This window comes from Homarus americanus, unplaced genomic scaffold (genome assembly GCF_018991925.1).
Source record: "Homarus americanus isolate GMGI-L3 unplaced genomic scaffold, GMGI_Hamer_2.0 scaffold48016, whole genome shotgun sequence".
In the NCBI taxonomy this organism is placed as follows: domain Eukaryota; kingdom Metazoa; phylum Arthropoda; class Malacostraca; order Decapoda; family Nephropidae; genus Homarus; species Homarus americanus.
Window position 1 is genome coordinate 320,967 of NW_024755055.1, and position 15,328 is coordinate 336,294.

At 39.4% G+C, this 15,328-nt stretch overlaps 1 protein-coding gene across 1 annotated transcript in view; it reads right to left on the reverse strand.

The window, feature by feature from the left end:
* Nucleotides 1-1,376: 1,376 nt before the first annotated feature.
* Nucleotides 1,377-15,328, reverse strand: part of LOC121856257 — a 39,908-nt gene continuing 25,956 nt past the window's right edge. Inside the window, exons 4-5 of the mRNA XM_042351653.1 lie at nt 3,757-3,895; nt 1,377-3,408 (exon numbers count right to left, since the gene is read on the reverse strand). Of these exons, the coding sequence (XP_042207587.1) occupies nt 3,174-3,408; nt 3,757-3,895 (374 nt within the window). The 3' untranslated portion in view covers nt 1,377-3,173. The remainder of the gene's footprint in view (nt 3,409-3,756; nt 3,896-15,328) is intronic.

Here is a 15,328-nt window from a genome sequence, read left to right on the forward strand (position 1 = left end):
GTTCATGCTTGCCTTTATGTCTCATGAGTTAAGGGCATAGAAGCCTGAAGAGTCAATTGGTTTTATGTCATCAAGTTATTGGAAGCTCCAACATTGTCCCTGAATACGAATTCGCAACTTACACCAGGTACCTACTTTACTGCTAGGTGAACAGGGACTAATGGGGGTTAGGAAGTATGTCCAAACAACTTCCACTGGCCCGGGAATCGAACCCGTGACATCTCGCTTGCGAAGGCAAGAGCGTTACCACTCTACCACCAGCACCCCCGTTTATTGGTAATGAAACGTATTCAATGAAGTTGTTGAATAAATTAATATATAATGTCAAATGCAGACAAACCTATTTATTTTTATTTTTTAAAGTTCATCGGGTAACTGAACGTCAGGAGTAAATTTTTCTCTCACCCGAGTTTCCTTTGCTGCCATAATTATAACCAAAATATTTATCTTTTTATACATGAAGATTTTCGGTTACAATTAATTTAAGTTGCGGATATATTGACGACCGACCAACACAAATGACTTAAGGTGGGAAAATTTTATATTCATCTTCGCCATTTTATGATATTAGTTTGACTCCTGTTTATTTAATGTGCGTATACATAATGAAAATTAGGTAGGGGAATTAAGGGAAAAATGTGCGATAACCGGTGCTCAAACAAAACATCTCTATATATTTAAGCTTTTGTAGGTTATTTTAATATATATATATATATATATATATATATATATATATATATATATATATATAGTTCCTTTGGGAAATTCTGTTTTTCCAGGTGAAATCTGAGACCGAGAATTGGTGTATTAGGGCTCGGAGAGGAGTGGCTAGTCTCGGTAATGTGTCGGGAGTCAGTAACACCATTGAACACAATAAAAAATCGGTCTAAAATCTAGATAAACCTTTTTTTATGCTAAATAATTCTCCGGTGTTATCTGGATTATTACCCAAGAACCATGTACGGTGCAGACCATACTGTCCTAACCTAACCAAAGAATGTTAGTATTGTTTTTGATGCATCTTGCGGTCTGCTTCTTAATTGTTTTTCAAATTTGAAATCCGTTCAGTGCATTAAAACAAACAAATATATGAAGACCCAGAGAAAAATACGAAGCCCGTCTGTTTTTTATCTGCCGATAGTGTGTAAGAGAACTGACCGACTGAAGAGGATAAAGTAAATAAAGTGAGAACAGCATACAATATATTAACACTTTTTCACCCTAGTTATAACTTACCTGGAACAAATATATAAGGTTCTGAGGGTGAATAATAAGGGTGAAGTCATGAAACTGTTACTATTATTGTAATCATTTTGTTTTATTGGGAATTTAATAATACCATGTCATTTAAATCTTTTATTATACATGTACACTTAAATACATCTGTACCACAAGACTTAAAATTACATTGTGAGACCATAAACACAAATACAATCGCCGGCTAAGCTCCCGAGGCCTTGTGCCCTTTATTATTAGCGATGATGCTCATATCTCTATCCTTTGCAGCTTCCACCACACACACGGGAGAAGATGAAAGCTCTCATGAATATATTGAGAGAAGCAGATTACGGTACACGGCTTTATCCAACCCAGTAAACAGTCTACCATATTCATGTTGGTGCTCGTCGAAGAGATGAGGTAAGTTTATTCCTTGTTAGTTATAAATGTGGTGTTGTGCTGTTTAGTTCTACCATTGTATACTTATGTTTTGGTGGGAACTTGACTGATGTAACTTGTGTGGCAGGATGCGGCGGCTGTCTTTAGGGTGGCTGGTTCGTGTCTAACATTCCAGTGAATCTATCTGTGAGTTGGACCCGGAAACACGGTCGAGGCGTTGTTCTGGCCGCAGTGCATCCCTTTATTCCTCAAAAATGCTAAGTTTGCAAATATATTGTATCTGCACTTATAACGGACCGTCACGCCTACGGGATCTGCTTTCACTCACTATGCACACAAAACAAATCCGGTAATGTTGCAAGGATAAAACTTGTAAGCAGCATACGACAGAAACCATCCAAACCAAACTAACCCACCTAGCCTAACGTGACCTAACTTAAACTATAGCTTGGCCTCACGTTACCTAACCTAACTTAACGATCTTAGGTTATGTATGATGGTAACCCCTTATTCCTTTGTTCCTAACGGTATTAAAATCTATATCGTAAAATAAACAAGATCTCTGCCTATAATAAGTCAAAAGTAGCAGAGCTGAAGTGAACGTTTACCAGTGATAAGGTAATGGTGCATCTTATTCCGTCAGTGGTGTTCAAATTAGGAAATTGTTGGGTGGATTTTGATGTTGGCTTTGCTTCCTTTGAGGTACTAAACCGATTTTGTTATTAACTTGCAGGTATAGTGCATTTAATAGAGGATGTACTGTGTAGTGTCTTGTATATTTTAGAACACGCGATTGAACATGATTCAAATGTCCAATATTAAAAGAGTTACCTTGTATAGGAACATCACTTTTTTTCCAGGCGACACAAAACAACTTATCGTACATGGAATTAATTCGCGATCGTTAGGTTAAATTAGATGTTAATATCTGTAAAAATTAACAGTACAGTATATGTATTGGTAATTGTATTTTTTTCACGTCATCTTACCAGCGTAGTTACATGAAAACTTGAAAATGGGAAAAGGCAGGATGCGTTGTTTACAAATATTCCTATTATTGACGATATAGAAATTTGGTTCGTGTCGTTGGCTTACTGAGACCTTTTCCAACGAATGAATGAAATTTGTTCAGATAAGACTATTAGATGGCGACTAGGTATGAAATAACACATTATTAGTGTTTATATTTCTTTATAATATTCAATTTGGGGGTTTGGTTTGTTCCTGTGATTTGCTTCATAATTCGTTTACATATTCGGGTTTTGCATCACACCGTTTTTGTATTCTTTGCAGTAAAATAAACAGTAGTGAAGATCCCGTCAAAACTCATAAGATATAAAAGTGGCGGAGCTAAAACGGAGATGTTGTATAAGATAATCTAAGTTTGTTGTAGTGTTCTATCTTATTCTATAAACCACAACAAAATTACCGAAAGATTTACTGTATCGTGAGCGTTTCATCCTACACAATAAACATCAACAAAACTATATAGTACTGAAAGTCTCGGAAAAGAGAGAGAGACACGTGCACTGTATTTAGATTATAATTTCAAATGCTCAACGAGACGAGATAAACAATAAAAGCAACACGAGGCTATGTAGAGCTGAGGAGCAGGGAGGAAGGGAAGGCGGGGAGGAAGAACACACTCGCCGGGTCACGTTCCGACACTTCTCTTGGTGCACGTCGCTGTAGGAGAGCGTCGCCGTCATCTTCTTCAGGAATACCGCCTCTAATTTTCCACACTTAAGGTAACTCATCCCGTACACGCAGTTTAGGAATCCCTCACGAATACTGTAGGAGAGAGAATAATGTCTCAGGAACGAATTTCAGAGTAACCCCAACAAATAAATCGCTAAGAAAACTTTAATTATGATATACAGTAATACTCTTGATCACCATCTTTTGTCATTCCGTCAACCAGTGTTCTGTGAGTCAAGTGATCAAATTAAACATTGATGTCTGTGTCAACTCCAGCACAGAGTAACTTGTATAATACTGTATGTCATGTTTGTGGTCGTCTGCAGTCTAATAAGTAAGCAACAGCAGATGTAGTGGCGTTCATTACGCTCCATCCCATAGGGTCTACTTGATACCAACCAGCAAACGTATAGGATACACCGTGAAAGCTTCGTTACTAACCAGCAAATGTTGTGGTCACGCTGGGCTTGGGTGAGATTGGCGTGGGTGTGTTGAAGGCCCACTAGGTGCTTGAAGTGGTTGTGGCAGCGGTCCCAGTCTTCCCGTACCTCCTTGATGCACTCGCCATGTGACAGGTACTCTAAGGAAACCAAAGTTACTGTAGGAGAGTAGTCTGTTGGACCTAGTTATTGAGAAGAGTACTCTGGAGAGCTATTCACTGTGGGAAAAGTACCAGAGAAGAGCTAGTCACTGTGGGAAGAGCTGGTCACTGGAAGAAGAATACGGGAAAATATTTATAACATTTAGTGAGAATTACGGTTGGAATTAAGTACAATCAGAGACCTATGACTTACAAATATGAAATACGGGAGAATATTCGGGACACTTCATGAGGAAGGAACCAGAAGTAAAACACGACTTAGGTTAGGTTAGGTTCTTGAATGAGTAGCGTATTGAGGGAAATTAAATAAGTTAGGAATGGCTATTAAGGAACTTGGGTTTGGTTAGTTGGAAGGATACGATGCTTCATTTTAAGACACTTATTTTTATGACTTACATCCTCTTTTTGGCAGACAGACAGGCAGAAAGAGACAGAGAGAAACACTCATACATAGAGACAGACATATCCTCACTGTGGCAGAAGGGGAGAAGGCAGCCTAGTGACTTTATCCTGTCACAGTGAGAATCTAACCCAGAGGTGTGTGTTGATTTTTCTCATTATGTTGTCAAGGAAGGATCAAGTCTTGAGATCATATAAGTAACGGGGTGGATATATTGTGATACTTTGTAATGTTGCCTCTCTCTCTCTCTCTCTCTCTCTCTCTCTCTCTCTCTCTCTCTCTCTCTCTCTCTCTCTCACACAAATGACACGTAAATCATGGGAATGAGTTTCTTGAAATCTAGCACCGCAATTAAGCAGTGTGTAAATATTTTGTACCATTTTATACCTCAACGTAAAGCTCCGTTGAAAATAATTACGGTCCAGAATAGTTGAAAGTTGGTTTTTATTTTAGTTTTCATAAGAGTATTTATTAGATCTGTCGCAATGATATTTTCTATAAGCGTCCAGTAGATGACTAAACATTATTTAAACCATTGTGGGATTTTCATTTAGATTACATAACTATAGATGGATTTTGAAAGGTTGAAGAAATTTATTAATACTTGAAAAAAAGATAAATTTTTAACAATATAAATGTTTCATCATCAGGGCCGCCGAGAGAACGGTGAAGCCCGAATAAATCCCCAAGGGCCAGGGAAAAGGGGGATATAAATATGAAATGCTCTTCTGTAAAAGGGGCCCATACATTTATTTTTCCCCCGGGGCCATGGCCAGCTCTCGGCGGCCCTATTCATCATTTCAAAATATATGTCGTATCCACAACCCACTCCACATCACTCAATGTTACCAATTATAGGTTAAATTATCTTAGTCAATTCGAGTATTGTATACCTTGAGACCAACGACTGATCTGGTAACGCTGACTGCTGACTGAGGTGTTTATGTCTGTATGTACAGTATGTCTTCAGGTGGATTATTCTGTGGTAAAGGAGAGGTTCAATTAATTTAAAAATGAGCACCACGAATCCTGTTGTCTCGGTAGGGTTGTCAAAATCCTTCGTCCTTTGTCATAAATGTCTCACACAAAACCATAAAGGGTGTCTAGCCAAATTTTATTAAGGAGTTGCAAGTTATAAGCAGAAACACACACTTCAGGCACGTATTTTTACTGAGTCGATGGATCTCAGTAAACATTGTAGACTCACTGTAGTGGGTTAGGTTAGGTTAGGTTAGGACAGGACCTTCATACATTCATATGCATGTTGATCTATACATTTGCATATATAGTATATACGTGCGGAGTGTATATACAGTACATGTTTGTTGGTGACGAGACAACCCAAACACGGGTCATTCACTCGGAAAATGAATAAATGTGCAGTATTGTTTCACCATGTAAATTGTGACCAAAATAGAAGTTAATAATGGACTTTCTATGGATTTATGAAATACATAATATTATTTTACATGTTTGTTATATTACATGTTTATTAATAATTATGTTTCTCTTAGCATTTAGCACTCGGCTGATTTCTGAATTAAAATCCGGGCAGCGCACACGGAATTTTTTACAGATATTTTAAATATAAACTGTAATTATCTTTGTCTAAATGATCATATGGAGTTAATATAAATTAATATGTGTGTGTGTGTGTGTGTGTGTGTGTGTGTGTGTGTGTGTGTGTGTGTGTGTGTGTGTGTGTGTGTGTGTGTGTGTGTGTGTGACTACAAAATTACTTTTGAATTCGAAATCATCAGGTTTGGGACGAATAGAGAGTTCAGTATTCAAATAAAAATACAGTATCTTTACTTTATACAGGTATTTTTATAAATGCAAAATAAGAATTAAGTTAAGAATACTTGTCTGCATACTTTGACTGATCTGTGCGGTAATGATAAAACTTAACCTAAAACTATTCAAAACTGGTTAATAGTGTGGAAATTTGCCTAACTCAGCACTGTAGCTATGTATGATAACTTAAGCAAGTGTTTGGTGACTTAGAAGAATGTCCTTTGTATTTTATGAGCACCATTCTGTCTTGTCAGTTCGGCAGCAGCGGTCAGTGTTGAAAGTCTTCCCTCAGTAGCTAAACAAACGCTTCAGGGAGACAGGAGATACCGGAACATGGGGTAGTACTCACCTTCTGTTTTTATGGGATGTTCGTGTTTCAGTGTTAAAGTTGGATAAAATTCAAATAAATATTGCATGGATTGAAAATGTCACTTATCATTAATGGCAGCTGAGAAACAGGGGCAGTACAGTGTTGGTGAAGGTGTCGTGTAGCGAGGGTTGGCTTAACGAGTCACTTACTTCACTCACTATTGGACTGTTTTATATATATCTATCCCTATTTTTACCTTACGGGTAATATAGAGACAGAGGCCACAGCGAGCCTTTATCACGGTAGCAAGACCATGAAATGTGAGAGGAGAAAGTTGACTAATGTGAAGACAATTATCCAATTATTTGTGGATTATGGTTTTATCATTGATCCCATTTGAGTGTGAGTGAACGCATCCATCTTAAGACACTCTATCTGGATGACACAAGATCAGTAAGATTAATAACAAATAACTCAAAAATCTCAAAATTAATAGCGAATGTGGGCTTTATTTTCGTAATTTTGGAAACAGTGACTTTGCCTAAAATGTTCAGAAAGTCGTCAACATTTTGTTGTCAGTGAAATAGCAACGAGTGAATTTTGATATATTGAAGTGACTAATACTTTTTCATGTAAAAATTAATAGCAAAATTACTGACATATTTTATGTATGTAATCATAGTAATACCGAAAAGTGACTTTATTGCACTAAAAGTATCGTTTTCATGCAAATATTCAGTGAATACATATACTGTACGGTATTCTCACAGTATTCAAATACAGATACTTTGAGTTTTCTTTCTGGAGATTTGGACAATTAAAACAAATACAGTACTGGAAAAACGACTACTGCACGTACTGTACAGTACTTGCTTTGTGTACGAAACGATCCATGTGCGAATTTTAAGAAACTGGTTTTGTATGAATCGACCTGGTTTAACATTAACAGTGGTTCATAATGATTCTGTATCTTTGTATAAATATTGAGAGGTTAAATAGATTGTAATCCTGATACACGCCATTCCAGCAGGCCCCCCCCCCCCTCCACACCACTTCTTAACCTAATTTAATCATTAGGGCTGTGTCCCTTTAAGAACATGACCCGTTAGGACGGGGTCTATAATGATGGACGCCAGTGCTGTGTTAGGTTGGGGCTCGGTGGGTGTATGACGTGTTGTGACTGAGACTAATTCAGCCAGTGTGTTTGAAGCTAGACTATGGTGATAATAGCAACAGGAAGAAAGAATAAATACCAGTCGTTGCCGCTCGGACTCTGGAACGCCCAAAAGACGACCAGTTACGAAAGTGGTGCCAGCCTCTGAAACGACTGTAACTGTCTCGCTCTTCTGCGGTCACTTCCCAGTCTATTCTACACTCCAGGTGACTGTAGTGTTTCAGTGTTCCACCAGTGTTTCAGTTCCCCCAGTCCCTACATATGGAGGTTTCACATCTAACAGACCCTCGATATAACGGACTTCCATCTCTATATAGTTCATTATATTTAGGTTTCACTGTAGTACCCTCTATATAACGGACTTCTCTCTCCATGCATTCCGTTAATTGGAGGTTTCACATCTAACAGACCCTCGATATAACGGACTTCCATCTCTATATAGTTCATTATATTTAGGTTTCACTGTAGTACCCTCTATATAACGGACTTCCATCTCTATATAGTTCATTATATTTAGGTTTCACTGTAGTACCCTCTATATAACGGACTTCTCTCTCCATGCATTCCGTTAATTGGAGGTTTCACATCTAATAGATCCTCGATATAACGGACTTCTCTCTCTCCATATAGTCCGTTAAATAGGTTGTTTCACTATAGTAAGTACCTCTTATGTTAACCTTTGACCTTATATTCAGGGTCATACTATAGGTTATCAATATCGTCTCGGTCTCATTCTCTTGAAGGTGTTAGCGTTCACCTGTTAATTAAAATGTAATTAAGTTAACTTGTTCGGTTAATTATTTTCAGTCCAGGTCAATTAAATTTTCCACCACCAATTCGTAATATGTTTTTTGAAGAGTCCCGTTGAGTCCATTGAGCCTTGAGTCCAAATGAGAGTCCAGATTGAACATTCGATACATTTCTCCCCAGATATTGAAAACAACTTAATTTAGAAGGAAAATTAGAATCAGTTTTCCCCAGATGATAAAATTATAGACAAAATAATTTACAAAACAAACTTTAAATTATAGACAAAATAATTTACAAAAACAAACTTTAAATTATAGACAAAATGATATAGACAAAAATAATTTACAAAAACAAACAAACTTCACATTGATACGTAAATAAAAAGTAACAAACTTTATCTCCAAAATATTTACACCAAAGTTTTGTCCATAATTAGTTTATACTCCCGCGAGGAAGAAAAAAAGGTTGAAAAGTTTTTGATTGGAACGTAAAGTTTTCCTCACAAACTATTGGCGATTATTTACTGAACGTGTGTCGGGTTATGGAGGAGTTTTTAGGTCAATCGATTTTTTTTAAGTAGGTCAACAGTTGGCACTTAAGACCTACACCTAAGTAGGTCAACAGTTGGCACATGACGTCACTAGGTCCTACACAACACATGACATCATTAGGTCTTACACAACACATGACGTCACTAGGTCTTACACAACACATGACGTCACTAGGTCTTACACAACACGTGACGTCACTAGGCCATCCACAACACATGACATCATTAGGTCTTACACAACACGTGACGTCACTAGGTCTTACACAACACATGACGTCACTAGGCCATCCACAACACATCATTGGGTCTTACACAACACGTGACGTCACTAGGTGTACACAACACATGACGTCACTAGGTCTTACACAACACATGACGTCACTAGGTCTTACACAACACATGACGTCACTAGGTCTCACACAACACGTGACGTCACTAGGTCTTACACAACACATGACGTCACTAGGTCTTACACAACACGTGACGTCACTAGGTCTTACACAACACATGACGTCACTAGGTCTTACACAACACGTGACGTCACTAGGCCCTCCACAACACGTGACGTCACTAGGCCCTCCACAACACATGACGTCACTAGGTCTTACACAACACGTGACGTCACTAGGTCTTACACAACACATGACGTCACTAGGTCTTACACAACACGTGACGTCACTAGGCCATCCACAACACATGACATCATTAGGTCTTACACAACACGTGACGTCACTAGGCCTCCACAACACATGACATCACTAGGTCTTACCTGTGCAGCGTGACGTCACTAGGTCCTACACAACATGACATCGTTAGGTCTTACACAACACGTGACGTCACTCGGCCATCACAACACATGACATCCGTGGGTCTTACAACACGGCGAAAGAGCGTCACTAAGGCTATCCACAACACATGACATCATTAGGTCTTACACAACACGTGACGTCACTAGGTCTTACACAACACATGACGTCACTAGGTCTTACACAACACGTGACGTCACTAGGTCTTACACAACACATGACGTCACTAGGTCTTACACAACACATGACGTCACTAGGTCTTACACAACACATGACGTCACTAGGTCTCACACAACACGTGACGTCACTAGGTCTTACACAACACATGACGTCACTAGGTCTTACACAACACGTGACGTCACTAGGCCCTCCACAACACGTGACGTCACTAGGCCCTCCACATCACATGACGTTACTAGGTCTTACACAACACGTGACGTCACTAGGCCATCCACAACACATGACATCATTAGGTCTTACACAACACGTGACGTCACTAGGCCCTACACAACACATGACATCACTAGGTCTTACACAACACGTGACGTCACTCGGCCATCCACAACACATGACATCATTAGGTCTTACACAACACGTGACGTCACTAGGCCCTCCACAACACATGACATCACTAGGTCCTACAGAACACGTGACGTCACTCGGCCATCCACAACACATGACATCACTAGGTCCTACACAACACGTGACGTCACTAGGCCCTACACAACACATGACATCACTAGGTCTTACACAACACGTGACGTCACTAGGTCTTACACAACACATGACGTCACTAGGGCCTCCACAACACATGGTTATCACTAGGGTCTTTACATAACACGTGACGTCACTAGGGCCTTCCACAAATACACATGACATCACTAGGTCTTACATACAACACGTGACGTCACTAGGCCATCCACAACACATGACATCATTATCTTACATAACACGTGACGTCACTAGGCCTACAACACATGACATCACTAGGTTTGCCATGATAAACACGTGACGTCACTAGGCCCTCCACAACACATGACATCACTAGGTTCATGACAACACGACGCTACTAGGGCCATCCACAACACATGACATCATTAGGTCTATATTGAACACGTGACGTCACCAGGTCCACACAAACACATGACATCATTAGGTCTTACACAACACGTGACGTCACTCGGCCATCCACAACACATGGACATCATTAGGTCTTACACAACACGTGACGTCACTAGGCCTCTACAACACATGACATCACTAGGGTCCTACAGAACACGTGATCACTGCCATCCACAACACATGACATCATTAGGTCTTACACAACACATGCACATCACTAGGCCTGCCACAACACATGACATCACTAGGTCCTACAGAACACGTGACGTCACTCGGCCATCCACAACACATGACATCACTAGGTCCTACAGAACACGTGACGTCACTAGGCCCTCCAAAACACATGACATCACTAGGTCTTACACAACACGTGACGTCACTAGGCCCTCCACAACACATGACATCACTAGGTCTTGCACAACACGTGACGTCACTAGGCCCTCCAAAACACATGACATCACTAGGTCTTACACAACACGTGACGTCACTGAATCTTACACAACACATGACGTCACTAGGTCCTACACAACACATGACGTCACTCGGTACTACACAACACATGACGTCACTAAGTCTTACACAAAACATGACGTCACTAGGTACTACACAACACATGACGTCACTAGGTCCTACACAACACATGACGTCACTACGGTTACTCCTTCACAACACGAGACGTCACAAGGTTCCACAACACGTGACGTCACAAGGTACCACAACACGTGACGTCACTAGTACAGTTTAATAATATGGCAAAATAAAATTGTTTAAAGTTTTTCGACCATTTTTCTCTGTTGTCTAACCCAAGATTTTCCCTGTAAAAGTACAGTTGAATTCTTGAGCCGGAACATCAAAATTTTATATGCACATTAAAAACTTTTATTGTAAGTGGAATAACAGTTACACTCGTTTAAACTGCACCAATTATTGGGTCCAACTAACTATTAACTTTGTTAAGTCGAATTAGCAATTATCTTTGACAAAAACGCCGACCTAAATGAGCTTATTGAATATTATTATTTTTATTATTATTATTATTATTATTATTATTATTATTATTATTATTATTGTTATTATTATTATTATTATTGAATATTATTATTTTTATTATTATTATTATTATTATTATTATTATTATTATTATTATTATTATTGTTGTTATTATTATTATTATTATTATTATTATTATTATTATTGTTATTATTATTATTATTGTTGTTATTATTATTATTATTATTATTATTATTATTATTATTATTATTATTATTATTATTGTTATTATTGTTATTATTATTATTATTATTGTTATTATTATTATTATTATTATTATTATTATTATTATTATTATTATTATTATTATTCTCATTCTCATTCTTATTTCTTTCAGCCTGATATAAAAAGCAATGGAAGAATGTAACACGGAAAAACTGGCCTCCTTCCCTCGGCATGGCCACCTCTACTGGCTGGCCATTAGGAATATAAGGTAAGTAAACAACACCTTTTCCTTCTTTCTGATTGGTTAACGCTATGACATCGGTGGTCCTATGGGCAAGTTTCTTTACGCCATTTGCCTCCGTCTACCCAGCAGTAATTGGGAACCTGGATGTTAATCGATTTGCGGATCGTGTTCCGGGGTAATGGTTAGCCAGTGCAGTTGGCGAGTTGTCCGGTCTTCTCGGACTATTCCTTGACACTGGGTCATGCAGCTCGTTAACTCAGGGTGTGGTTGTTGTGTTGGCGACAGCTTCTACACCTTAACAAATTCACGCCTAGGTGGCCCTTGGGCCGGCCATCCTCGTACGTGGGGGCAACCATTATTTGGTTAGGTTAGGTTTGTTTAGATTAGGTTAGGTGAGTGAAAACAGAGTTGGGTTTCGTTAGTCAACTGGTGTGTGTGTGTGCGTGTGTGTGTGCGTGTGTGTGTGTGTGTGTGCGTAAAATGTTTGCGGGTTGTAATGCTCGTTTAACATTTCCACTTCCAATAAAGGGAAGGAAACTTTTGACAGAATTTGTTCACGCGCTCTGAGGCCCTTCAAAGACAGTGGTGAGTGAAACGAGGGGCGCTGTTTCGTGTGGGCTACCATGCATAACCCCTACTACCATCACCAGCCCACTCACATCTGTGTTGTGTTGTGTCTTCCAACCCCAGTGAGCACCTTCAACCTCTTTCCTCGGTGTCATATAGCCAAGGGATACAAGAGCTTCGAGACAAATAAATAGCTAAATGTCCCTATTAATGATGACTGAATCGTAAACACAAACAGGGATAATTGTAACGAGTACCTTCATGTAATTTTAGATTCGCTTCGTAATGGGGAGGCATCTGTGGCATAACACCATGTGGTATTGGTCGTTATTCCCCTTTAATTGTTTGTCTGTTTATCGATAGGTGCTTGATAATGGGGTGTGGTTCTTGCTATGGTGTTGTTATTTTTATCTTCTGCAAAACTCTCTTTCTTTCGTGTTTCTAATCCGAGCCTCTTATCTCATCCTCACCCTTCGCTCCCTACCTCACGTATTTCGATTTTCTCCTTCCTCACTTCCTTCACTTTGGTCTTCTCCCTCTTCCCTCTTTTCTCTCCATTCTTTCACCTTCACTTGTCTCTCTCTCTCACCTGTTCCTCACCTTCACTTTACTCTCCCCCACCCTTCCCCCTCTCTCCCCTACCCAGTCGACCATATGAACGCTTGATTGGCATCGAACTCTAAATACCTTGAATTAGAGGGAGTATTGGCTAGCCCAGGACACTGCTATTACCGGTTCACCATCTCTCCTAGTGACGTCCTGATATATACAGTATATATATATGTTTCCAGACGCAGGTTTAGGTTCTCGTTAGTTATGACTGGATAGAGGTGATGTACCGAGTTACGTTTGTGTGTGGTTTGTAAGGTAAATTTTCTCATATCAGGAGATGGAATAATTTAGTTACGATCTGAATGGGAGTGCAGTTTTGAGATGATTTGACCCACTGTTTGTGTGTCATTGATGAGAAGAAAGAATAAATGCTCTCTCTTACATAATTCGTTAAGGAAGAAATTTTAAGTGAAAATGTAAGAATATTAAAACCCGCTCCAGTTAGGTGAAGGGAAGCTATTACGATTTGACCTTCAGTTAAGTGTACAGTCCCCTTCACTAGTGCGTTTACAGGGGCTCGGTATATAAACATTCCACAAATCATTACATTGAGATATTTTTTATAATATTATTTTACTTTGATTCAATAGTCTGTTTACTTTTGTGAGTTTCCTTCTGTTGAATGTAAACAAACACAGGATTGCCACACTGCACAAAACCTGACGAGCCCCTGTAAACACACTAGTGAAGGGGACTGTACCTTGAAGAACACAAGTGCTGCAACGATGAACATGGCAAGATAAGTCGAGGCTATGTTATTAAAATGTTGCGTTAGACCATCCCATGAACGGCTTCCCTGACTGACTGATGGTATGGGTGTAATTTCTCCCCCCCCACACACAAAAATACACACACACACACACACACACACACACACACACACACACACACACACACACACACACACACACACACACACACACACACATCACCACCAGAAAAGAGAGGGAGGGGGAAGAGCAGAGTTTTTATCTATAAGAATCTCACAGCACATTTTCTAAGTATTAAGGAGTTGTATCCATTCTGTGTTATTTAATTACTGCCTTTCTTATTAATAACTCGCAAAATTATCTGACTTTCCACGAGTTAAGTACCGAAGAAACTGTGTAACTTTGACCCACAGAATACCCTAACCTAACCTAACCTAACCTATCCCATTCCAACCTATCCTTGCCTAACCTAACCATTTCAACCCAACATTGACCGTCACAGTTTGTCTCCTCTCTCACTATATCTGTGGTGATATTTCAGTCGTGGAATATTTAGGGTTCTTGTCAGGACCACCCGGGGGCCCGTGGTCAGTAATAATACCAAGTTGCAAAGCCTTGGGCCCCATCTGATATATGTGTAAAGTTTCAGGTCTCTTAACTGCCTCCATTTTAGAGTTATGGTGAAAACAGACACACACACACACACACACACACTCACACAAAGACACACACACACACACACACACACACACACACACACACACACACACACACTCACTACTCACACACACACACACACACACACTCACACAAAGACACGTTCTTTTATTATTGTAAATTACTCCCTTGGTTATTTTGCTGCTGCCTGGGTTACTTAGCTGCTGCCTGGATTATTTTGTTGCTGCCTGAGTTACTTAGCTGCTGCCTGGGTTATTTAGCTGCTGCCTGGGTTATTTAGCGGCTGCCTGGGTTATTTACCTGCTGCCTGGCTGCTTGCTATTTAGCTGCTGCCTGCTATTTAACTGCTGCCTGCTATTTAGCTGCTGCCTGCTATTTTAGCTGCTGCCTGCTATTTACCTGCTGCCTGGATTATTTAGCTGAGTTATTAAGTTACTGACTTCTACAGATATTCACCAGCTGTGCAATTGCTCTAGACAT